Below are 26587 nucleotides of genomic sequence, written 5' to 3' on the forward strand. Positions count from 1 at the left end.
TTGATTATTTTAAAGCTATGGGCATTTCACTGATGGATTGTCAAAGTTACCAAAGACATGTTTCTCCTACAAATTAGGAGAACAAAGAGAAAAGGAGACCTCATGCACACTTGCAGAAAACTTGAAATGATTGACTCAACACATGTGAAGTGATGAATTCATTTGCACTTGACCAGTTTATAGATGTCATAACTGATGGGGATATAAAGCAAAGCAGGTGTATATTTTTTATGGGAAGTTATCCAATTTTTTATAGAACTTGAATCCATTAAAATTGCTTATCAACAACTACAGCCACCATCTATAAATTATGGTGTACATTTCCCTTCATTTGATACTAAATTGATTTAGCATGGGTGTACCTTTCCTGTCCTCTAATAATACATTGATTTAGCATTGGTGTACCTTGTCTGTCATCTGATACTAAATTGATTTAGCATGAGTGTACCTTGCATGTCATCTGAAACTAATTTGATTGAGCATGTGTGTACCTTTCCTGTCATTTGATAATAAATTGATTTAGCATGGGTGTACCTTGCCTGTCGTCTTACAATCAATTGATTTTGCATGACTGGACTTCTTCTGTCATTTAATAAATAAATTGATTTAGGATGAGTGTACCTTTCCTGTCATTCTAAATTGATTTAGCATGAGTGTTCCTTTCTTCTCATCTGATAGTAAATTGATTTAGTATGAATGTACCTTGCCTGTCATATTATAATAAATTGATTGAGCATGACTGTACCTTGCCTGTCATTTGATAATAACTTGATTTAGCACGGGTGTACTTTTCCTGTCATCTTATAATAAATTGATTTAGCATGAATGTACGTTGCCTGTCATCAGAAAATAACTTGATTTCGGATGAGTGTACCTTGCCTGTTATCTCATGCTGTGTTTATTTAGCAAGGGTGTACCATTCTGTCATCTGATACTAAATTGATTTAGCATGACTGTTCCTTGCTTGTCATGTGATACTAAATTGATTTTGCATCGGTGTACCATGCTTGTCATAAGATAATAATTTGATTTATCATGGGTGTACCTTGCCTGTCATCTGATACTAAATTTATTTTGCATGAGTGTATCTTGCATGTCATCTAATAATAAATTAATTTAGCATCATTGTACCTTGCCTGTCATCTGATAATAAATTTATTTAGCATGAGTGTACCTTTCCTGTCATCTGATAATGATTTGATTTAGCATGGGGGGGGGTACCTTGTCTGTCATCTAATAATAAATTAATTTAGCATCATTGTACCTTGCCTGTCATCTGATAATAAATTTATTTAGCATGAGTGTACCTTTCCTGTCATCTGATAATGATTTGATTTAGCATGGGGGGGTACCTTGTCTGTCATCTGATACCAAATTGATTAAGCATGCGTGTACCTATCCCCTCATCTGATACTAAATTGATTTATCATGGGTTTACCTTTCCTCTCATCTGATACTAAATTGATTTAGCATGGTTGTACCTTTCCTGTCATCTTATAATAAATTGATTGAGTATGAGTGTACCTTGCCTGTCATCTAATATATAATTGATTTAGCATGGGTGTACCCTGCCTGTCATCTGATAATAAATTGATTTTGCATGGGTGTATTTTCTGTCATTTGATACTAAATTGATTTAGCATGGGTGTATCTTGTCTGTCATCTGCAATAAATTGATTTAGCATGGGTGTACCTTGCCTGTCATTTGATACTAAATTGATTTAGCATGAGTGTACCTTGCCTGTCATCTTGATACTAAATTGATTTAGCATGAGTGTACCTTGCCTGTCATCTGATACTAAATTGATTTAGCATGAGTGTACCTTTCCTGTCATCTTATAATAAATTGATTCAGCATGGATGTACCTTGCCTGTCATCTGATACTAAAGTGATTTATCATGAGTGTACCTTGCATGTCATCTGAAACTAATTTGATTGAGCATGTGTGTACCTTGTCTGTCATCAGATAATAAATTGAATTAGCATGAGTGTTCCTTGCGTGTGATCTCATACTAAATTGAGTTAGCGTGTGTGTTTCTTGATTTTATCTCGCAATAATGAATGTACCTTTCCTGTCATGTGATACTAAATTTATTTCGCGTGAGTGTACCTTGCCTCTCATCAGATAATTTATTTAGCATGGGTGTATCTTGCCTGTCATCTGATACTAAATTGATTTAGCATGAGTGTACCTTTTTCGTCATCTGATACTAAATTAATTTTGCTTTGTATACCTTTTTGTCGTCTGATAATAAATTGATTTATTCTATCTGTTTCCAGTCTCTTCTTTTCTTCTTCTGTGCTCTTTCCTCTCTTGATATTATTACTGTATAAGAAACTCGTAGATGCCTACCTATTTCTATCCATTTATCAAAATATTTTACATAGCGTGGTTGTAAATATTAGTTTTTTTGTCGCCTCTATAGCTGTGCGTATAGAGACGTACTTTTGCTGTCGTTCACGTGTTCTCCTGCTGCTATTTACCATTGTATAATTCTGTGGAGATTTTGTGTGTGGGGGTTGTGAGCTCGTTTGCAATAATTGTCCGTGACTTATTTTCGATAAATTTGAAAAATAAATGAACAGCACAGAATACACATGTTTTGAAATAATATATTAAAAACAAGTAAAAAATATGTACAAAAATATTTACACGATAGGATATCACAGCTTTATCGAAAACTATAAATCATGGGTTCTCAATGTTTTTGTTACCACAGGACTCGTATTCGAAAATTTATTTGCAGTGAAACCTATCGTACATAAATATATATATAGACACAGACAGATACAGGTGCCTACGCTTGTTGCTGTATAGTTTTTTGTTTTTTTTGCATATGACGTATATTCTTGACTGTGCGTTGTGCAAGTCTCGCCTGTTCTCGCATTTTGTAGAACGTCCTTTTTCGTACGAATCAACAATGTACTAGGTGGGTTTGTAATACCAGTGTTTAAAGTATTGTTGGCAAGTGAGCTTCCGCGCGATTTGTATAAAAGCAATGCGCTAAGAGAGAAACTTACTATTGTTGGTCAGCTACAACCATAGAAGTATAGGTCTTGGAAGCTATAACTATAATTAACGTCTATTGTTCGGAAAATTACAGAACTAGACTAGGAACGTTTGTAGATTTCGAAGATTACAAACTGTTCAACCTCAGTGAATTATTTCGAAAGTTATTTTGACGTCGGCATTAAATGACTTCCTCGGTAAGAAGTAAGGTTGTAACCAATGTAAGGACGACTGAACTAGCTAGCTTAAACGAGATGCAACTATATCAACTCAGAATTAATTTGCTCGGCGTGGCTCGTCAACAAAATATTCCTTTTTAGACCGCGTATAAGAGTCAGTATTGTTTCTAAACTTATTGTATATAAATGGATAATACAGTCCTGAGTGAAAACAAGGTCACCATACTATTCTATGGTCAAGGTTTGTAGGTTTCCACCACGAAAAAAAGTACAAGTTTCACCATGTTTCACGTGACAGAAATTTAGTTGCATCGTATTAAATTTTGAATAATTAAATAATGAAACTGTGAAATAAAACTCGTTAAAAGTTAGAAATGTATAACCATAAATTCACAGCGATACTTATAATACATTTTAAGCCTAAATTTCCCTGAAAGCTAATTATTACTAAGAGAATGTTTTATTATGGCTTATTTACACTTTTTAGTTTCTGGGTTAGTGATTCGATCAAGTCAAGTTTATGGGGCAGCTAGCTCTAAGTAAATATTTAGGTTTTCACAGAATATGTACCCTCATCGAAAATGAAAAGCAAATTTTGTCTTGGAGTTTGCACACGTCACAACCAATTAATTATTGATAAACAGATTGGACGAAATTTGCAAATTAAATAGTGGTCAAACTGGCTCGCATCTCACGTTCCCACCTAATTGGTCCTAGTGTGAAAATAAAAAGTCATTATCTTATAAAGTACAGTTAATCTGTTAATCAAATTGAAACCACGGAATGGAAATAAAGCTTTGGCTTTGTTGAATAAGTAATATTTAATTAACCGTGCACTTATGTCATGGTTTAAGCGACCAGAGTTAAAAAAATGAACAAAATTTAATAAACACTGTAGCAAAATTATAAGCTGATACAAATCCTACTTCGCGATTTTTATTAACTGACAACCCTAGTTGTAGTGATGTGGTCAGACGACTAGCGGGCTGTTTTATCCTCATCCAACCTAATTATACGAACCTAACACAGGTTTATATCTATTTTCCTATAATTATTTCATATACAGTTATGAATCAGTGAAATATTTTTTTATATCATAAACGTTTTACGTGAAAAATCTGGACTCGCTCACTGAAGAGAATAAACCTTGTCGTACTCCTTAGAGTCAAAATTAAAAATAATTCTATGTTGCATCCAACTAAATTCCATTAAAACCGTTATGTATTTATATAAAATTTTCATAGACCAGGGAGGGATCCCCTACCGGAAGAGACAAAGATTAATCCACCCAATACTTCTTAACACAAAGAATATTAAACGACGAATAAACATTTGTGATGAAAATATTTAAATAACACGATATTTTATTGTAGTTCTAGCGTAATAAATATTAATATTTTCTTTTCTATAAATAAACTGGTAATAATCAAAATCCCACGATGCAACTATTGATGAATCGCGCCCATTAACTTCTGTGTTGCAGTTGTATATTTATTAACAGTATAAAAAATTCAGTTATTGATTTCTATAGTTGACTTACATAGTCTCTTATTTAATTCTCTCAAACAGACAGATGTGTTGGTTGAAATAATCACAAAATACTAACAGGATCTTGTTCCTACCATCACGTCCTCCTCGTGGTTGGAACTCACAAAAGTAATTAATACAAACATGTTTCTTTTAAAAAGTTCATTAAAGTTAGTCATTTTAATATTTTCTACTTCAAAACTGTGTATACTCTTTACTTTTTATTTTCCATTAATTGTGATTTAACTATTTTTTGTTTCACTACTGGAGCAAACGTGGCCCATTAGTTAGGGAGCCAGACTGTAGATCTGGGGTTATGAGGATGTTACAATACAAAGGATCTAGTCTCCCTATTTGGGGTGACAAAAGCTGACATTGGGTTATTATCGACCAGCTGCCTTCCTTCTAAATTATCAGTTCAAAATCTGGGGCACCCAACATGTATAATCTTCGTGTAGCTTTGCAGGAAACTAAACCAAAACGAATGAATATGTTTTACTACTGTTTGTGTATGGCTCTCACAGGGAAAACACTACAGGTCACCTAATTGGCAACTAATTTAAAATTTTGTTTTGAACCAATTGCAAGTTTACAACTTTCTGACGTAAATCATGAGGCCCTATGGTTAGAAAACGATACAACCTTGAGTTACAGAAGAGAACAAGTTCAGATATGGTAAGAAAAATATTTTCTTTTCCGGCTTCTGCAACAGAAAACAAGAGGGCCGTTGGCGATGATTCTGAAAAACTAACAAATAAGTGTTTATCAAAATATTTAATATTATATTTCTTTTAATTTTACGTAATTGGAGATTCTCCGATGAAAACAACAGCAAAAGTATTAACCATATTTGGTTTCATCCATCACACATTATGTTTATACGCAAAGCAGCGTGCTAACGTAAACTTCAACTAAACCTATAAACAGTGTGTGATACTTGAAATTACAAATGGTGATACATCTTAGGAACTTCTTACCAGACGGGAAATGTAAACTAATGTCGAAGTCATGGCCATTGCTGACAAACGAATAGCATGAGATTTACTTTCATATTTCTTTTTTTCAAATTGTTTTTACGTATGCTCTCCAATTTGTGCAGGTTTCTTTTTTTTTTTTTTTTGTCAAGGACAGTGAATCTTGAGATATTGGCAAAGTACAAAGATGAAGCTTAAGTCTAAGATAAAAATGACATGAAAACATCATCGAGTTGGTATAACGTGAGTTATTTATGATAAGTTTTCACGGTGATACATAACACTAATAGTTTGCTACAAGTTCGTGTGTAAAAAGGAAGACCTTATCAAGCAGAATTCGTGATAATTAAACGTTTCCTCCCCAAGTACGTCTTGTGATAACGAGAAACCTTGTGACGTTTATCAACGAATACTTCAATTGTTTGACTTGTTTGGTTGGCAGTGGTTACATCTGTGGAAGTAGATACTATTTTTTAAAAATAACTTTGTGTACAAGTAAATAATCATTGAATTTTTCAAGCTTTTCTCTCGAAATGTGGACCATTCTTGCAGTTATTTTTGGATTTTTCTTCTACCATCTTCTAACGACGAAGCCATTGGCACCTTTTCATGGTGTGTATAACCTACCAGGTAGATATTTCTGGTTAAAGAAGTTTGTGAGTCTTCTCTACCTGAAAATCAGGGGATTGATTGTCAAAAAAAGATTTAATCAATATGACTTATATGACATGACAGATTTAGTAACGAGTGGATGTATACCTACAATAGAAGAGACAGCATTAGAGGCACCTCAGACTGCAGACCATGTAGCAACCAACTGCGATGAGATCTTTTTTTATGGTGTCAAGTCCACAGGGGAATGTCTGGTGGTTAAGATGTCCAGACTACCAAATAAGTTTGCAGAGGTCATGGTGTTAATAAAGACAGCTGATGGTAGACATTACAGCTATCCTGAAGGACCAGTAAAAGAAATATACACTGGAGATATTAAAGAATTTGTTGGTGGAGGGTTAGAATTGAAATGTACAAGTGCTATGAGAAAATGGAGAATTTCTTTTAATGGTCTTTTAAGAGAAACTCGTCCAGGCATCAGTGAATCCAAAGTGTTACACATCAAGTTCAGTTTCATTTGGCAAGCAATGTCATGTGTTTATGACTTAGCTCATGACATAAACTTAAGCGAATTAGCTGAGGCAGTAGCCAGAGAGCCATGGTCTGGTTACTTGCCAGATGTAAACAGTTTACAAAAGGTTTTAGATATGTATGAACAACAAGGACAACTTCTTGGAAGTGTTACTGTGGAAGGAACAGAAGAAGAGTTTATCTTGTGGGGAACACGGAAACGTTCTCTAAGACCAACAGTTCAATTACATAGGTGTGTTGATTTTTTTGGTTTTACAAAGAATGGTAATTTTTTCCATGTGGGTGCTCTGTCATTTCCTGGAATTGTAACCAATTTAATATATGGGCATTACATACATTCTAATGCAATGATTTTCCATATAAGATCATGTAACTTCAAACTTCATCTAGCAGCAGAAAATAAACAAATACCTCGTTTTGTAAGGTTTACCTTTAAAGCTGGTCACAAAGACTTTCATTGTAGCATAAAATTTGATACACACTTGTGTGATTTTATCAACAGAAGTACTTTACAACATTTCAAATATTCTTCCATTAATTTAAATGGCTATCAAGGATCTGGAATATCTGTGTTTGTATATGGGATAACTAAACCTTCTATTACATCTGCTCCCTCTCCATTAGACATTTTTCATGGTAAAGAATTACCCATCATAAACCAACTTGTGTTAGATTTTGATCATCCTAACTGTCAGCTTACAAGGCTTGCTGGAGGAAAAGGTTCTTCTCTGAGCAAGTTAACCAAAATTTCTCGCTATACAAATTCTTTTGTTGTCCCAAAAGGTATTGTCGTGACAACTTCAGCTTATAATGAATTCATCAGAAAAGGTAATCTACATGAAGTAATAATGACCCTGGAAGAAGTGGCATGGTGTCACGTTACAGGGGAACTTGAAGGAAAGTTGTGAACACGTGGTCAAGAATGTTAGTAAAACTAAGCTTCCAGCAGAAGTATCTGAAGCTATTAAGAATAAAATGCACTTGATGTTTGAGGGAAATCTGGATCACCTCAGATTTGCTGTCAGGTCTTCAGCATCAGGAGAAGACTTAGATGAAATGTCAGCAGCTGGACAGAACGAAACCTTCTTGGGGGTAAGAGGATTGTCACAGGTCATAGATACTGTTTCCAAATGTTGGGCTTCTCAGTTTTCTTATGTTGCTGTTGAGTATAAGCGACGCAATGGTCAGTTGCTAAACTCTCCTATGGCAGTAGTTATTCAGGAGATGGTTCCTGCTGAAGTTGCAGGAGTTATGTTTACCTGTGATCCAGTGACTGCTAACCCATCAGTTATCACTATTACGGCAAACTATGGGCTTGGAGAAACTGTTGTTTCTGCTGCCGTTGAACCAGACACTATATTTTTAGACAGGGATTACACCAACAAAATAGCATACCGGTCAGTCAGTATCGGTTCAAAAAAAAACCTGTACTGTTGTAGAACATGATGGTGAAATAATAAAAGTAGCAGATATTGGTGATTCTTCACAACCCTGTCTTGCAGAGTCTATGGCTTTAGCACTAGGAAAGGTTGGCATCTTGGTTGAAGAATATTTTACTAGCCTCAGAGACATTGAATGGGCTATTATTAACCAAAGCATTTATCTACTACAAGCCCGTCCTGTGACTTCAGCTAATACAGAGACAGAATTTGAGATTACTCATGAAATGGATTTACCTTTGAAAAGTGAAGACGAATTTTTCAGCAAAGCTAATGTTGGTGAGGTTATGCCTGGAGCTTTGAGTACACTTGGGCTTATAGTTAACATGTATAGTTTTGAAACAGCTATTAAGCAGGCATTGTTAGAACTTGGATTCCCACCTGAAATGGTATCGCCCTATTCTGCCCTAAATGTTTCATATAAATACAACCATACCTTCTATGATATGGTCAGTGATCCATACCTTGGTGGTGAAAGTAATATGGCTGCTGGTTATGAGGTGGCATTGTTTGGTTCACCATTACGTGATAAAGAACTAACAGATCGTATTAACGACAGACATAGCATGACAGATCTGAGTCAACCAGTGAAGTTAAGACAGGCCTTTATAATTGGTAAAAATCTACTATTAGGGAAGAAAAATCTTACTACTTTGCAAAAACAATATGCTGGTTGTGAACTTCCTCTGAACCACAAAGAGGCAGATGTCATGTACAAGTTCATTGGTCAAAATCTTCTTAGTATCACCAATAAACCAATTTTGTGCCACATGTATTGCAGTGTGAACTCTATGGTATGGAATGCATTTGTTTTAAACTTACTTGTATCAGCAGAAAAAGAGTGGAATACCAAAGTGTTTTCGGATTTCGGGTACCTTCTATCCACGTGCACGAATGTAGAGAGTGCTGACGTTCCATCAGCATTAGAGAAATTGGTGCTAGATATTAGAAAAGAAATCGACAAAGACGAGTTTCTAAACATGACACCAGAAAGTGCTTTGAGGTGGTTACGTATCAGTCAATCTAGAGCTGGAGAGGCTTTTCGAGAATTCCTTCGGAATCATGGACATCGTTGTGTGAAGGAGTTTGACGTATGCTCTATTCCCTGGGGGGTTGATCCAACACCTGTTATCAAGTCTCTACAAATTCTTATTGAAACTATCAATGATGATTTTGTAGAGAAGAAAGAAGACAGTATAGAAAAAACAATTTCTAACCTTCAGGTATCTTTATCTTGGTGGCAGAAATGGGTGTTATCGTTTTTTTTACCTCAAGTAAGATCTGGTGTTCGGTTCAGAGAATCCTCTAAATCTCTTTTAATTAAAACGTACGATGCTGTACGCAGAGCTTACAGTCATCTTGCGTCACTGATGGTGAAAGAAGGATATTTACCGGATGCTCGTCTCCTCTTCTTCTTGAGTCATGAAGAAATTGGACAGCTACTTCAGACCCGATCAGCAAAACTCATAAGTAAGGCAGTTCGTCGGCAGAGGATCCACCCTCAGTTGGATGCTCTACAGTTTCCTGAAATAACCAGAGGAATAATTAAACCAGTAAATAAGACAGAGACAAAAAAACAAAACACTTCAAATACTTATATTGTAGGTACCCCAGTTAGCAGAGGAGTTACTCAAGGTCCAGTTAGAGTGGTGACTTGTTTAGAAAAAACTGATGAAATACAACCAGGAGATATCCTGGTTACATATAGTACTGACATTGGATGGAGTCCATATTTCCCTCTTTTGTCTGGAGTGGCTACTGAACTGGGTGGACTGATTTCTCATGGTGCTGTTGTTGCACGAGAGTATGGACTTCCCTGTGTGGTGGGACTTCATGGAGCTACAAGTTTTTTTGTTTCTGGAGAGATGGTCCAGCTTGATGGAAACAGTGGACGGATAGAAAAATTAATAAACTAAGGCTAACTTAGTGATTCAAGAACGTATCTGACTTAGAATATCATCTGAGTATTATAAGTACATTTGAAAGTTATCACAGATACACTGAAATGTATTGATTATTACTCAAAAGATTTACCTAGTAACTGGTTGATAAATTTTCTGAACACACCTAGTCTTAACTTGAGATCAAATTTAAAGCTGTTTTCTATGCTAAAATTAAATTAAGAATCTGAATATCAACAGAAGTCAAACAAAACGTTTCAGGTAATAAAAGGTGACATTCATTAAATTAATTAGTTTTAGGGAAATTTTTTTTGTTAAAAAAGTGATTTGGGTAATAATTGAAAAATATGAAATTCGATAAAATATACATGTATATGAAAATATTTGATATAATTGTTAACTGTTTTTGACTTCCCAAAGTTTCTGTATGAAAGCCTAACTGTTTAAATGAAAATATATAGTTTGATATATGGAAGCAAAAAAAATATATATATCAGTTTACTTGTATACTAGTGTGATAAGAGTATGACAAAAATCATAAAAGCTTTTGTTTTAATAAATAAAAACGTTTTTATAGCTTAGTTAGTATGTAAAATGTGACAAAATGGTTCATTATATATTAAGGTGCTTTAAGATTTAATGTGTGCAATTTGTTTTTCAACATGTACTAGTATTAAAATATTTATTTCTTACCATGCATTACTAATCTGTTTGAGAGATTGCAAATAAAACTTTTCAAATTAAAAACGTGCGTTTAATTTGATGGTTGGGTGTACTAGTCCTTGTACTGATTAATTACATAAAACAACTGTTGTTGAGATTTACAATGTATATGATTGTTAAAAGATTCTAGCTTTTCTATTTGAAATAATGCATGTAATTGCACAATGATATTTTGGTGCACACTAGCTTTACAACAGATATTTGCACTCATTTTCAGCTACTAGCAAGAAGAAAGATAAAATACAATACAGATCATGAAGAAAAAATATTCTGATAAACAGAAATTATTATTAGTAAAGATTATCTCTCACCATGTCTTCTCATCTTAAAAGTAAAGCAAAATTTAAGCATACTGATCATATGATGAAGCTGATTCAGTTCCTTTCTGATTTAAAACCTGCTTTTTAATAAATTAATAATTTTTTGTAGACATTTCTAAAAGTTACAGTAAAATACTAAACTTAATACATGTGATGAACACTGACAAGACTGTTTCCAGTCTTACTCACTTACCACGTTTTAACAAATTTACTGCATCATCACTTATATCCTTACAAAACCATTACACTATAGTTTACATGTTGTCATGCCAGCTGTTTCCATCATCCTTAGTCACTATTTTAAACTTAATTCTTTCATATTTGATTTTGGATTCACATTAAATTCATATTAACAAATTTTGAAGTTATGCTAAAACTGTTTTATTGAAAAGTGAGTTTTACACAAGTGCTAATGAAATTTAACATTTCTTTTATGAGTTAGCTCTGTAGTGCATTTAGCTAAAGTAATACATTTTTCTGAGAAAATTTAAACAAAATGTTAAAAAGAGGGGAGAACACAACTTTTATAAATTATATCTAAAGGATCTCTAGTTGTCTATTACTGTCATTGTGTATAAATGTTACAAAAGTCAGTTATTCAGCTAGTAAAAGCTTTCTTTTGGGTGGTTAAGTTACTGGGGCTATACCAAGTTGTGATAAATAACCTGCCACTATAACCGCAGCAGCTGTAGATTTAAACTTTACGGCTGTTTGTGCTATGCCTGACACACTAACTCTACAAAATCTAAAAGAAGCCTGTCAGATGTGATAAGAATTCATGTTTTAAAGTACTACAGAGAAATTTACACAAACACAAAAATCTGCAAAGCCCTTGTAGTGATACCTATTGCTTAGTACATGCTTTTGCTTTGGCCAATAACCTAAAATTAGCAATGGCTCTTTCTGTATATAATTGTGTATAACCTGGCTGATCATACTGTAAATTCAAATTATCTTATTATGAAAGTAATAAGTTTCATAATGTGAAAATATATTTCTGACAAGTGTTTATCTCCCTCATAAGATTAGCTATTCTCATTTGGTGGAGCCCTTCATATGTGAACATTTTGTTTACACATACCACAAGCCTTCTGCTCACCCTGTTGAATTGGAAGATTCTAACATGTCACTCATGCAAATTATTATGCATCACCTCTTAATCAATAGGAGCATGGCATTCTCATGTGACACATGTGGCTCCCTCTACTGAACTATCACTTTGAATTTAGCAAAAGATGCCAGCACCAGATGAATATAGGAAGACTAAATTGCAAATGCATATTCAATATAAGAATATTATAACTTCTGATATAAACGAAATAGAAACTCTATAATCGGAAGGTGGATATAGGGTTATTATTTCATTTTTATCAAGACTTCTGGACCTGTGTGTTTTTAGAACATCATTAATAACTTCTGATATAGCATTTACCTATATATTCACAAGATTAGCTAGAATACAACACTGAGAAGAAAGAGGGACAGGTGTGAAAGAATCAAAGCATGATCCTTAAAAGCATCCAAAGGATACCCCTGAAAAGAAGACTCAGATCAAAAGAGGAGAACCACACCATTTCTGACCAGGAGTACTCTTTTTCCTAAATGAGGAAGCATGTCTAAATGGAAGAGAATGTGGTAAGAACCATAGAAACATACCATAATTCACTTCCACGATGGGAAGGTATTCACCCCTTAGATGTAGAGTGGCTAGGACACACTGAACTTTATGGGTAAGTTAACTACTTCCAAAACCTTCTTGTAGTGCACCAACATTCACGTAAAAATATGATGAGGATCATACTGTCTTCACCTCAAACCCTTCCATATCCTGTAAGGGAGAAATACAGGCTATATAGAAAAATGAAGATCCCTAATTAAACACAGAAGTAAACCTGGATCCAGTTGAGGGCAAAGATGAGAAATGGATGGTAGAAGGCATGGCGCTCTCAAGCTGCTGAGGTCTTTGAGAGAAAGGAATGATCCAGATAAATGAGAAGACTGGCAAGGTGATAAAATTTACTTGAGATGAGTAAGATGGTATGGGTGAGAAACAAAGAAGGATATTGGGCATGTGGAAGATAGAAATACAATTTGGGAGTGAGCCTCCAAATATAAAGTAACCTAATACTTGTCATTCTAAAACTGAATACCACAATGTCAGGAAAAGTGACACAATCAGACATCCTTGGGGGACAACATACCAATCCCCTCACGTAGCTGTAAGATTGATGTATCATCAAGAACCTGGGAAGTGAGGAAAAGCAAAGGTTGGGAAGATTGTTAATATAATAAGAAATAAGCAATAGAGCAAAAAACAACCACAGATTTGAGACATAAAACCTGAATTTGACCCAGGAGACTCCCCAGCTAGGAAATGGAAAAGATTACCATCCCTGGAGGCAAAACAAAAAACCAGTCAAAGACTTTGTCAGCCAACAAAGGCTCAGCAATTACAGTAGGAATCTCAAATGCTGCCAAATTTGAAGTGATAGTTTAGTAGAGGTGTATAGAGGGAGTCACGTGAATATGTCATGCTCCTATTGGTTAAGAGATTACGCATGAGGGACGCGTTGGAATCTTCCAATCACACAAGGCTTGTGGCATGCATACAGAAAAAGTTTGCACATAGGGGTCACTGAATGAGTACACCTGATCTTATGAGTAGAGTTAAGTACTGTATTGGTAAAACATATTTGTAACTGTTATTTTAAAATTTCTTCTGTAAAAAAAGTTAAACACAAATGCAAGGTTATCCTTCCTTGACTCTTATCTTCAATTGTACCTTAAGTAGTGTTAGCTAAACCAGAGAGACTAATGTGATAAAACTAAAATGTTGTCAGAACATCCAGTTATTCTGAAGGACTAAAAACAAGCCATGTAAACTAGAAGTAGTAATAAAATAATTTGCGTGTGGCATGAGAGGATGAACAATTAACAGTATAAAAACTGAAAGAAGGATAATTTTCCTAGATACTTCACTAGGTTTATCAGAACTTTTTAAAATAAAGAATCATTAACTCTTTAAAATGACAAAACATTTAACAGCTACAACATATCGGGTAATTTATACCATACAAAACTAGCTTACCATACTAAAATTAGCTTCTACATGAAAACGTTTTTATTACAGTGAGTCAAAACATCAATCAACATTTGTCTTAAATCATTTATTCTACACAAAATATATTCAAAATGTCTTTATTTATTTTTTTATACAGTAAATGCTATCTTGTCTTCATCTTAATTACAATGATTCAGATTTTATTACGTTGCCTGTGTCACAAGATCTCTTGCAACCTGGAAGGCTGAAATCAGTGAACTTAGCTGTATCTTTTCACTTGTCCCTGAAGCCAGCCGATATCTGATAATTAAAAATAATAAATACATTTTACAGTTCCAAGAGGAAAATAAAGCACTAAATTTTAAATAATACATAATCTCAAAAATGGCTATTAATAATACAGCTTAACGTAAAAACTTGGTTTTCAAACTCCAGTTATAATACCATGTAGCTGGTTTGAAAAATTCTGTAACATGAACAAGCTTCTCCAAAGATCAACAGCAGTAACATGAAGGTTCTGTCGTTCCTTATAATCTCCAAAGGTATTTTCAACCCAAATGGCACCTTAAATGACACATGGGGTAAACATCCAGGTCAGAGATCCATAAGGCTCAGACACAAACCTGTTTAATTTAGATCTTCTGAAAAGAATAAAAGTAACTTCAGCCCATGACTATTAAATAAATAGTGGGATTCAAAGTGCAGGATGTCTTAAGCAGCTTAAGTCTTTCAACCTATGACCCAGCACATTAATTACTAGACCTTTTGGCCTACAACCCACACACTAATCATTAGGCCTTCCAACCTACTACTGACCACACTGATAACTAACTTTTCAATTTATGACCCAGCACACTAATCACTTGGCCTTTCAACCTACAACTCAGCACACTAATGACTAGACCTTTCAATCTATGGCCCAACACACTAATCAATTGGCCTTTCAACCTTCAGCTCAACACACTAATGACTAAACCTTTCAATCTATGATCCAGCACACTAATCACTAAAGTATGTCTAGCCTACTAAATCTCTTAACAAAATTTGCTGTGGATGGCTGTAAGAAACATTTCCTTTGTATTGTAAAGATGGCTGGTGTTGGTAATAAAATTTTAATTGAAGCACAAGAACAACATTTCAACCTTCTTAAATCATCTTCAGGTTAACAAACATTACTTTCTTAGATAACAACTACAACATTACAGAAGTTATTTTCCAAATGATCATCGTGGGCACAAAATTCTTTCTTTAGGTCAATAAACAAAAGGTGAAGAAAAGATTTCATTAAAATGATGACAACAGTTATTTAATAAGACTAAAAAATTAGGTCCATTCAATGTGTCTTTACATGAAGATTGTGTAAGTTAACCATCATAACTTCATAAGTTCTAAAGGGAAGTAATTTATCTTCAAACATCTGAGGTTTATTTGGACATTTTTATCCTCATAAGAGTCCACAACCTTAACTAAAACAACTAGTATTAATTTATTAAGTTTAAATGTACAGGTTTAATGGCAAAAGCCATTAAAGCCATTTTGGAAACAAAATTTAAATTTTAATAATATCCTTTACAAAATGACCTAATAATGTGTACAGTTGTCAAAATAAAACTAAATTTTACTTAACCAACATATCTCCTCTCAGTTACTACTGTTAAAGTCATAATGCTTAAATAATGCCAACATTCACCAAAGTAATTTAAAAAAAGTCTACTGATGAGGCACTTAGCTTGACCTACTACTGTTAAAGAACTGCAAAAGTTACAAGTGACCCACTTGGAATATATAGGGAGAAAATATTAAAAAAACAGTTGTGAAAGGTAGCTTGTTGATAACTTGGAAAACACATTTTAACATTAATTGAAATATTTCATCTTTACAAAATTTCTGAAGTACAACTATTGTTTCTTATTATTTGTACAGAAATATCTATGAACATATATAATCTTGCTGTAACGATGTACAATACAATAACAGATAAAAATGTGTTAATCAATCAGATAAAATATATAACAGTTCAAAATGTGCATTATAATAGTGTTAAAATATTAAGAATCCAATATGTCTATATGTACATTTCAAACTAAGAAATTTCTACTTCTATTTAATGTCAAGCCCAGAAGATATTGTAAAAAAATTGAGAACAGTGTAGGATATAAAGTGAAGGACTGTAGAATGATATATTACAGTTCAAAGATTTAATTTCTGATGTGAGATGCTGAAATAACTAGTCTAATTGTACATTAAACACTCTACCATAGTGGTGTACAGCTGGAACATTTTGGGTTAACTGTATCGAACGGGATGAACGATACCTATCTTGGATACAGAAACAATCGGCACTATGTGCAAGTTAGAAATGGAATAACCTGGACTTGCACGGAATGTTTTATATCACACATATACTGATACACATAGCACCTAATATAACAGTTTAAGAATTCAGGTTTGCTCTTTGTGTAGCTTTAATTATTAATTTAAATAGAGCGATAACAAATTTTCATTCCTGTATGACTAAATCACTATACTTACTTTATGGGTGTATTAATAAAATCTCTAACACAAGATATCACAGAATTTCTGCGAAAGCAAACAAGAAAAACACTAATAAAAACTCACTCAATATCTGCCAGTTTTTCCAGTAACTGTAACTTTACTTGAACTGGGAACTCAACTACAAAACAAGAAATTTATATAATTAATTTATCACAACTAAAGAAATCCACTGACAGTACGTGAAACATAGAATTACATCTAATATAAACATCATGTTATAAAAGTTGGATATTAAACATCGTGTTATACAAGTTGGATATTGAACGTCGTGTTATACAAGTTGGATATTGAACGTCGTGTTATACAAGTTGGATATTGAACGTCGTGTTATACAAGTTGGATATTGAACGTCGTGTTATACAAGTTGGATATTGAACGTCGTGTTATACAAGTTGGATATTGAGCGTCGTGTTATACAAGTTGGATATTGAACGTCGTGTTATACAAGTTGGATATTGAACGTCGTGTTATACAAGTTGGATATTGAACGTCGTGTTATACAAGTTGGATATTGAACGTCGTGTTATACAAGTTGGATATTGAACGTCGTGTTATACAAGTTGGATATTGAACGTCGTGTTATACAAGTTGGATATAGAACGTCGTGTTATACAAGTTGGATATACAACGTCGTGTTATACAAGTTGGATATAAAACGTCGTGTTATACAAGTTGGATATAAAACGTCATGTTATACAAGTTGGATATTAAACGTCATGTTATACAAGTTGGATATTAAACGTCATGTTATACAAGTTGGATATAAAACGTCATGTTATACAAGTTGGATATAAAACGTCATGTTATACAAGTTGGATATTAAACGTCATGTTATACAAGTTGGATATAAAACGTCATGTTATACAAGTTGGATATAAAACGTCATGTTATACAAGTTGGATATAAAACGTCATGTTATACAAGTTTGATATAAAACGTCATGTTATACAAGTTGGATATAAAACGTCATGTTATACAAGTTGGATATAAAACGTCATGTTATACAAGTTGGATATTAAACGTCATGTTATACAAGTTGGATATTAAACGTCGTGTTATACAAGTTGGATATTAAACGTCGTGTTATACAAGTTGGATATTAAACGTCGTGTTATACAAGTTGGATATTAAACGTCGTGTTATACAAGTTGGATATTAAACGTCGTGTTATACAAGTTGGATATTAAACATCGTGTTATACAAGTTGGATATTAAACGTCCTGTTATACAAGTTGGATATTAAACATCATGTTATACAGGTTGGATATCAAACGTCGTGTTATACAGGTTGGATATCAAACGTCGTGTTATACAGGTTGGATATCAAACGTCGTGTTATACAGGTTGGATATCAAACGTCGTGTTATACAAGTTGGATATCAAACGTCGTGTTATACAAGTTGGATATCAAACGTCGTGTTATACAAGTTGGATATCAAACGTCGTGTTATTCAAGTTGGATATCAAACGTCGTGTTATAAGGGTTGAATATTAAACGTCGTGTTATACAAGTTGGATATAAAACATCATGTTATACAAGTTGGATATTAAACATCGTGTTATACAAGTTGAATATAAAACATCGTGTTATACAAGTTGGATATTAAACATCGTGTTATACAAGTTGGATATTAAACGTCATGTTATACAAGTTGGATATTAAACGTCATGTTATACAAGTTGGATATTAAACGTCATGTTATACAAGTTGGATATTAAACGTCATGTTATACAAGTTGGATATTAAACGTCATGTTATACAAGTTGGATATTAAACGTCATGTTATACAAGTTGGATATTAAGCGTCATGTTATACAAGTTGGATATTAAGCGTCATGTTATACAAGTTGGATATTAAGCGTCATGTTATACAAGTTGGATATTAAGCGTCATGTTATACAAGTTGGATATTAAACGTCATGTTATACAAGTTGGATATTAAACGTCATGTTATACAAGTTGGATATTAAGCGTCATGTTATACAAGTTGGATATTAAAGGTCATGTTATAAGGGTTGGATATTAAGCGTCATGTTATACAGGTTGGATATTAAGCGTCATGTTATACAAGTTGGATATTAAAGCGTCATGTTATACAAGTTGGATATTAAAGCGTCATGTTATACAAGTTGGATATTAAACGTCATGTTATACAAGTTGGATATTAAACGTCATGTTATACAAGTTGGATATTAAACGTCATGTTATACAAGTTGGATATTAAGCGTCATGTTATAAGGGTTGGATATTAAACGTCATGTTATAAGGGTTGGATATTAAACGTCATGTTATACAAGTTGGATATTAAACGTCATGTTATACAAGTTGGATATTAAACGTCATGTTATACAAGTTGGATATTAAACGTCATGTTATACAAGTTGGATATTAAACGTCATGTTATACAAGTTGGATATTAAGCGTCATGTTATACAAGTTGGATATTAAACGTCATGTTATACAAGTTGGATATTAAGCGTCATGTTATACAAGTTGGATATTAAACGTCATGTTATACAAGTTGGATATTAAGCGTCATGTTATACAAGTTGGATATTAAGCGTCATGTTATACAAGTTGGATATTAAATGTCATGTTATAAGGGTTGGATATAAAAGCGTCATGTTATAAGGGTTGGATATAAACGTCATGTTATACAAGTTGGATATTAAACGTCATGTTATACAAGTTGGATATTAAACGTCATGTTATAAGGGTTGGATATTAAACGTCATGTTATAAGGGTTGGATATAAAACGTCATGTTATACAAGTTGGATATTAAACGTCATGTTATACAAGTTGGATATTAAACGTCATGTTATACAAGTTGGATATTAAGCGTCATGTTATAAGGGTTGGATATTAAGCGTCATGTTATACAAGTTGGATATTAAGCGTCATGTTATACAAGTTGGATATTAAACGTCATCTTATACAAGTTGGATATTAAACGTCGTGTTATACAAGTTGGATATTAAACGTCGTGTTATAAGGGTTGGATATTAAACGTCGTGTTATACAAGTTGGATATTAAACGTCGTGTTATACAAGTTGGATATTAAACGTCGTGTTATACAAGTTGGATATTAAACGTCGTGTTATACAGGTTGGATATTAAACGTCGTGTTATACAGGTTGGATATTAAACGTCGTGTTATACAGGTTGGATATTAAACGTCGTGTTATACAGGTTGGATATTAAACGTCGTGTTATACAGGTTGGATATCAAACGTCGTGTTATACAGGTTGGATATCAAACGTCGTTTTATACAGGTTGGATATCAAACGTCGTGTTATACAGGTTGGATATCAAACGTCGTGTTATACAGGTTGTATATCAAACGTCGTGTTATACGGGTTGTATATCAAACGTCGTGTTATACAGGTTGGATATCAAACGTCGTTTTATACAGGTTGGATATCAAACGTCGTGTTATACAAGTTGGATATCAAACGTCGTGTTATTCAAGTTGGATATCAAACGTCGTGTTATAAGGGTTGAATATTAAACGTCGTGTTATACAAGTTGGATATCAAACGTCGTGTTATACAAGTTGGATATCAAACGTCGTGTTATACAAGTTGGATATCAAACGTCGTGTTATTCAAGTTGGATATCAAACGTCGTGTTATAAGGGTTGAATATTAAACGTCGTGTTATACAAGTTGGATATAAAACATCGTGTTATACAAGTTGGATATTAAACATCGTGTTATACAAGTTGGATATTAAACGTCATGTTATACAAGTTGGATATTAAACGTCATGTTATACAAGTTGGATATTAAACGTCATGTTATACAAGTTGGATATTAAACGTCATGTTATACAAGTTGGATATTAAACGTCATGTTATACAAGTTGGATATTAAAGGTCATGTTATAAGGGTTGGATATTAAACGTCATGTTATACAGGTTGGATATTAAACGTCATGTTATACAAGTTGGATATTAAGCGTCATGTTATACAAGTTGGATATTAAACGTCATGTTATACAAGTTGGATATTAAACGTCATGTTATACAAGTTGGATATTAAACGTCATGTTATACAAGTTGGATATTAAACGTCATGTTATACAAGTTGGATATTAAACGTCATGTTATAAGGGTTGGATATTAAACGTCATGTTATAAGGGTTGGATATTAAACGTCATGTTATACAAGTTGGATATTAAACGTCATGTTATACAAGTTGGATATTAAACGTCATGTTATACAAGTTGGATATTAAACGTCATGTTATACAAGTTGGATATTAAACGTCATGTTATACAAGTTGGATATTAAACGTCATGTTATACAAGTTGGATATTAAACGTCATGTTATACAAGTTGGATATTAAACGTCATGTTATACAAGTTGGATATTAAACGTCATGTTATACAAGTTGGATATTAAATGTCATGTTATAAGGGTTGGATATTAAATGTCATGTTATAAGGGTTGGATATAAAACGTCATGTTATACAAGTTGGATATTAAACGTCATGTTATACAAGTTGGATATTAAACGTCATGTTATAAGGGTTGATATTAAACGTCATGTTATAAGGGTTGGATATAAAACGTCATGTTATACAAGTTGGATATTAAACGTCATGTTATACAAGTTGGATATTAAACGTCATGTTATACAAGTTGGATATTAAACGTCATGTTATAAGGGTTGGATATTAAACGTCATGTTATACAAGTTGGATATTAAACGTCATGTTATACAAGTTGGATATTAAACGTCATCTTATACAAGTTGGATATTAAACGTCGTGTTATACAAGTTGGATATTAAACGTCGTGTTATAAGGGTTGGATATTAAACGTCGTGTTATACAAGTTGGATATCAAACGTCGTGTTATACAAGTTGGATATTAAACGTCGTGTTATACAAGTTGGATATTAAACGTCGTGTTATACAAGTTGGATATTAAACGTCGTGTTATACAGGTTGGATATTAAACGTCGTGTTATACAGGTTGGATATTAAACGTCGTGTTATACAGGTTGGATATTAAACGTCGTGTTATACAGGTTGGATATCAAACGTCGTGTTATACAGGTTGGATATCAAACGTCGTTTTATACAGGTTGGATATCAAACGTCGTGTTATACAGGTTGGATATCAAACGTCGTGTTATACAGGTTGTATATCAAACGTCGTGTTATACGGGTTGTATATCAAACGTTGTGTTATACAGGTTGTATATCAAACGTCGTGTTATACAGGTTGGATATTAACCATTGTGTTATTACATGGGCTGGATATTAAGCATTGTGTTACATAGGTTGGATATTAACCATTGTGTTACACAGGTTGGATATTAACCATTGTGTTACACGGGTTTGATATTAAACATCGTGTTTTACAGGTTGGATATTGAACATCATGTTATACAAGTTGGATATTCCTTCTCAAACTACAATTTCTTTCTGATTTATACTTTAAGTTTTCTTCTCCGCAATATTTTTATTTTTCAGTTTCACTATTTTCATTTCATGAAGTATTACATTTTGAGTCCAGAATCACTTGTACATCTAAATTCACAAACTTTTAATACTTGGAACATTATGCCATGAAATCAAACCTCTAACCTCTACCTTACAAATATTTTCAAGCTCTATGTTTAAAGCTTAGCAATGTGAACAGTTAGATGCTACAAGTTGTAGAACTACTGCTAACAAATCACAGTCAATTTCTCCATGAAACTAATCTTGTATCTGAGCCAAGTATAACAGTAATTATTACAAATTTTACTTTATGAAATACATCTTTTTGCACAGTAAAATGTTTTTCAAGATTACAGAAAAAGAACCTAGAAGTACAAGACATACAAGATTTAAAACTACCAAACCTCCATCATGGCTCAAACCCACCACTTGATTTTTCTCCAGAGGTGTTACCTAGTACCATTACAAAAAATGTTTATCTGTAGCACTGTTGTTGTGATATGGTTTATCTATAGTACTGTCGTGGTATGCATGGCGTGTAGGACTGTTGTTGCATGCGTAATACAGGGTACTTGTTGTAATATGCTTTGTCTTTAGAACTGTTTTCATGTGCTTCATGTTCAGTGTTGTTGTGATGTTTTATAAAATAACAATGTTAAAGGGCAAAAATGGACCTGTTGGTCTATCTTGGCTAACCCAACAACATCCAAAAGCAACCCATTCAAGGGGCCAACTACCCTATTTGAAAAATAAAACTGTCTTAGCTGAAGACAACTTCTATCTTGCCTAAATCTGTATTTATATCCCCTAGTTCTATAACCCTCACTGTTACATATGAAACATGTTGCATCAACATTATCAATTCTCTTTGCAACTTAAACATCCCAATGCAACACCATCTAACTCTTCATTTTCTAGAGAAAACAATTTCAGAGTTATTAATCTGCTCATATGATTAACCTCTCCAACTCAAGTACCACATTAGTAACTCTTTCCAATAATTCAATGTTTTCCATTAAGGTAAGAAACCCTATACAATATTCTAAATGTGACATAAAAGGTAACCTGTACAATGATATTTTAACCTCTTCAGACTTTGTATTCAATATTTTTGTAGATATAACCTAAATTTCTATTTACCTGACCACTAGCAACTGCATATTGTTTAGATGGCTTTGAGACTGGTCAACCATTACACCATATAACTAAAACTCATCTCCCATTTATTTGCCCAACTCAATAAATGATCAAAATTCTTTCGTACATCAGTAGCATCCTTTTCACAGCTAGCAACACCCATGAGTTTAACATCACAATCAAATTTAAGTAGCTTATTGATCATTCCTTCATCTATGTCATTATTGTAACCCAAAAGGGTTACAAGGGTCCTAAGACTGAGCCTTGAGGTACATCACTTGTAAGAGTTTCACTGAATTATATTTATAACAACTCTGTTTTCTTCCATCATACCATTCTATCCAATTAGTTAACTTATAATACACACCTACAGAGATAAATTACTTTATAAGCCTTTTATGTGGCACTTTGTCATAGGTTTTCTGAAAATCCAAATACACCAAATCTACACCCTTACCCTAACCTACATATGCAGTAACATTTTCAAACATGTCAAAAAATTGATAGGGGAATATTTTCTCTTTAGTGAAACCATGTTAACTGTCCAATAAAATTCTAAACTTTGTTAAATGACTTTGAAAAGTATATTTTAAGATTTTTCAAAACTGATGTAAGACTAATACACTTCTAATTACTGGGACAACTTCTATTACCTCTCTCAAATATAAGAAGTAATTTTAGCTAATTTCCAATTTATTGGTACTTGTCCACTGTTAAAAAACTTAAATTGTAGAAAGTGGCTCACATATCCAATCCTTGACCTCCTTTAAAACCCTAGAGGAAATATTATCTCTCCTAAAAGCCTTATCATTCTTTAAATCTCCCAATTTTATTTAAACAAGATCAGAATTTATACAACTGTCTTGTTCAACTTTGTTTTCATCTGTCAGTTGTTCAAGATGATGATTACTGCGTAAATATTCATTAGTAAAAATTGAAAAAAAATGCAGAATTCAATAACCTAGCCATTTCATAATCATCAGATACAAGCCTTCACTTACCAGCCTTCATGTCCTATCGCAGAATTCAATAACCTAGTCGCTTCATAACCATCAGATACAACCCTTCTCTTACCAACCTTCATGTCCTATCGCAGAATTCAATAACCTAGCCATTTCATAATCATCAGATACAAGCCTTCACTTACCAACCTTCATGTCCTATCGCAGAATTCAATAACCTAGCCATTTCATAATCATCAGATACAAGCCTTCACTTACCAACCTTCATGTCCTATCGCAGAATTCAATAACCTAGTCGCTTCATAACCATCAGATACAACCCTTCTCTTACCAACCTTCATGTCCTATCGCAGAATTCAATAACCTAGCCATTTCATAATCATCAGATACAAGCCTTCACTTACCAACCTTCATGTCCTATCGCGAGAATTCAATAACCTAGCCATTTCATAATCATCAGATACAAGCCTTCACTTACCAACCTTCATGTCCTATCGCAGAATTCAATAACCTAGCCATTTCATAATCATCAGATACAAGCCTTCACTTACCAACTTTCATGTCTTATTGCAGAATTCAATAACCTAGCCATTTCATAATCATCAGATACAAGCCTTCACTTACCAACCTTCATGTCCTATCGCAGAATTCAATAACCTAGCCATTTCATAATCATCAGATACAAGCCTTCACTTACCAACCTTCATGTCCAATCGCAGAATTCAATAACCTAGCCATTTCATAATCATTAGATACAAGCCTTCACTTAACATCCTTCATGGGTCCTATTGTAACCCTATCATTGTTTACCCTTGTATTTAAAAACTCATTTCTGTTTGTTTTTATGTTAAATATTTATCCTTTTGGATGTCCTTATTTCTTGTTTGACCAACTTTCTTGATCTCTTATAATATTTTAAATTTTTAAATAATTTAAATTTATAATTAGTCAATTTAAACTTCTTACATTTGTGATGCTTTTCTTTCTAACTTTTGTAAGCTAACCTGTTTCTTTACCCTTTTCTTTTTGCAAGGAATATACTTGTTTTAAATATTGAACCATTTTCCACATTTGCTCAGTGTCTTTAAATAACTCAGCTGCTCAATTCACAGCAAGTAATTCTTGTTGCATCCCTTCAAATTTTGTTTTTGAAATTTGGAATGTACAGTGTTGCTGCAGTGTGTTTTATGTTCAATGTTTTTGTAGTGTGTTTTGTCTATAGAACTGTTGGTTGCAGTATATTTTATATATAATGTTATTGTGGTATGTTTTATGTACAATTTTGTTGCAGTTTTATGCACAGTATTGTTCCAGTATGTTTTATATACAGTGTTGTTGCAGTATGCTGTTTTGTCTAGTAAAATATCAGATACTTACTCCTGTGCACGTAGAGGTGAACTTGTGTAAGAATGTCTTCAAGGGCAAGACCTTTTGTCACTTTCAAGTCACTCACATCTTTCATTGACTGAGGAAAACTTACACTAGTCAATAACTCTTAAAATTAAATTGTTTAATAAAACCATGACTTCTCAGACTAAAAAAAATTTGCAATATTTTCTTTATGAGTTGTGTGATTCCAAATTACTTTCAAGTTCAAAATGCTTTAAAACACGTTTTTATTTTCAGTAAAATAAACCAAATCGTCACTGAGGAATATTATTTTCATCACTTGAATCTGAAAAAAAAACAACATTAATTTTCTTTTCTGATTTTACAAACAACCAAGCCCTCTTAGGTAAAGCTCTGTACATTCAAAGAAAAAAATCTAACACAGTTTTAAAAGAAAATGGATAATGTTTTACCAACAACAGGAACCATAAAGAATACAAAATTATTCATTCTTTGAAATTTTAATGCAAACACTTTATCTTATTGAATAGGTCATTTTATATTTGTATGAAAGAATCAAGTTTAATGAACCTAAAAGTAAGAAACAAGAACAAGGATACGAGTATATGTGTTCACAAAATCATGATTCAAAAGCCAATCAACAATATCTGCTATGTCTGACTTCAGAGGATGGCCAACACACATGTACACAGTGTTCTCGTTAACTTCCTCGAATGCCATAGCAGTGCTCTGTAAGTAGAAGTAACCATTAGTTGCAATGGTTTAAGTGAATACTTACATAATGTTACCATTAGATATAATGTTTTAAACAAATATTTACAGTCCACTATTCATTGTTGTGTGAGC

The 26587-nt window shown here is 33.3% G+C and overlaps 1 protein-coding gene and 1 pseudogene across 3 annotated transcripts in view; one reads left to right on the forward strand and one right to left on the reverse strand.

The window, feature by feature from the left end:
* The first annotated feature begins 6079 nt into the window (after window positions 1-6079).
* Window positions 6080-10387, forward strand: LOC143256290 (rifampicin phosphotransferase-like; annotated as a pseudogene).
* Window positions 10388-10906: 519 nt separating this feature from the next.
* The window catches only part of RfC3 (replication factor C subunit RfC3), a 32344-nt gene continuing 16663 nt past the window's right edge, over window positions 10907-26587 (reverse strand). For all 3 annotated transcript variants that reach the window (XM_076513339.1, XM_076513340.1, XM_076513338.1), the window contains exons 8-11: window positions 26341-26470; window positions 25769-25846; window positions 16898-16952; window positions 10907-14578 (exon numbers count right to left, since the gene is read on the reverse strand). In XM_076513339.1, coding sequence (XP_076369454.1) covers window positions 14482-14578; window positions 16898-16952; window positions 25769-25846; window positions 26341-26470 — 360 coding nt within the window. In that variant the 3' untranslated portion in view covers window positions 10907-14481. The remainder of the gene's footprint in view (window positions 14579-16897; window positions 16953-25768; window positions 25847-26340; window positions 26471-26587) is intronic.

The sequence above is a fragment of the Tachypleus tridentatus genome, chromosome 7 (assembly GCF_004210375.1).
Source record: "Tachypleus tridentatus isolate NWPU-2018 chromosome 7, ASM421037v1, whole genome shotgun sequence".
Lineage (NCBI taxonomy): Eukaryota > Metazoa > Arthropoda > Merostomata > Xiphosura > Limulidae > Tachypleus > Tachypleus tridentatus.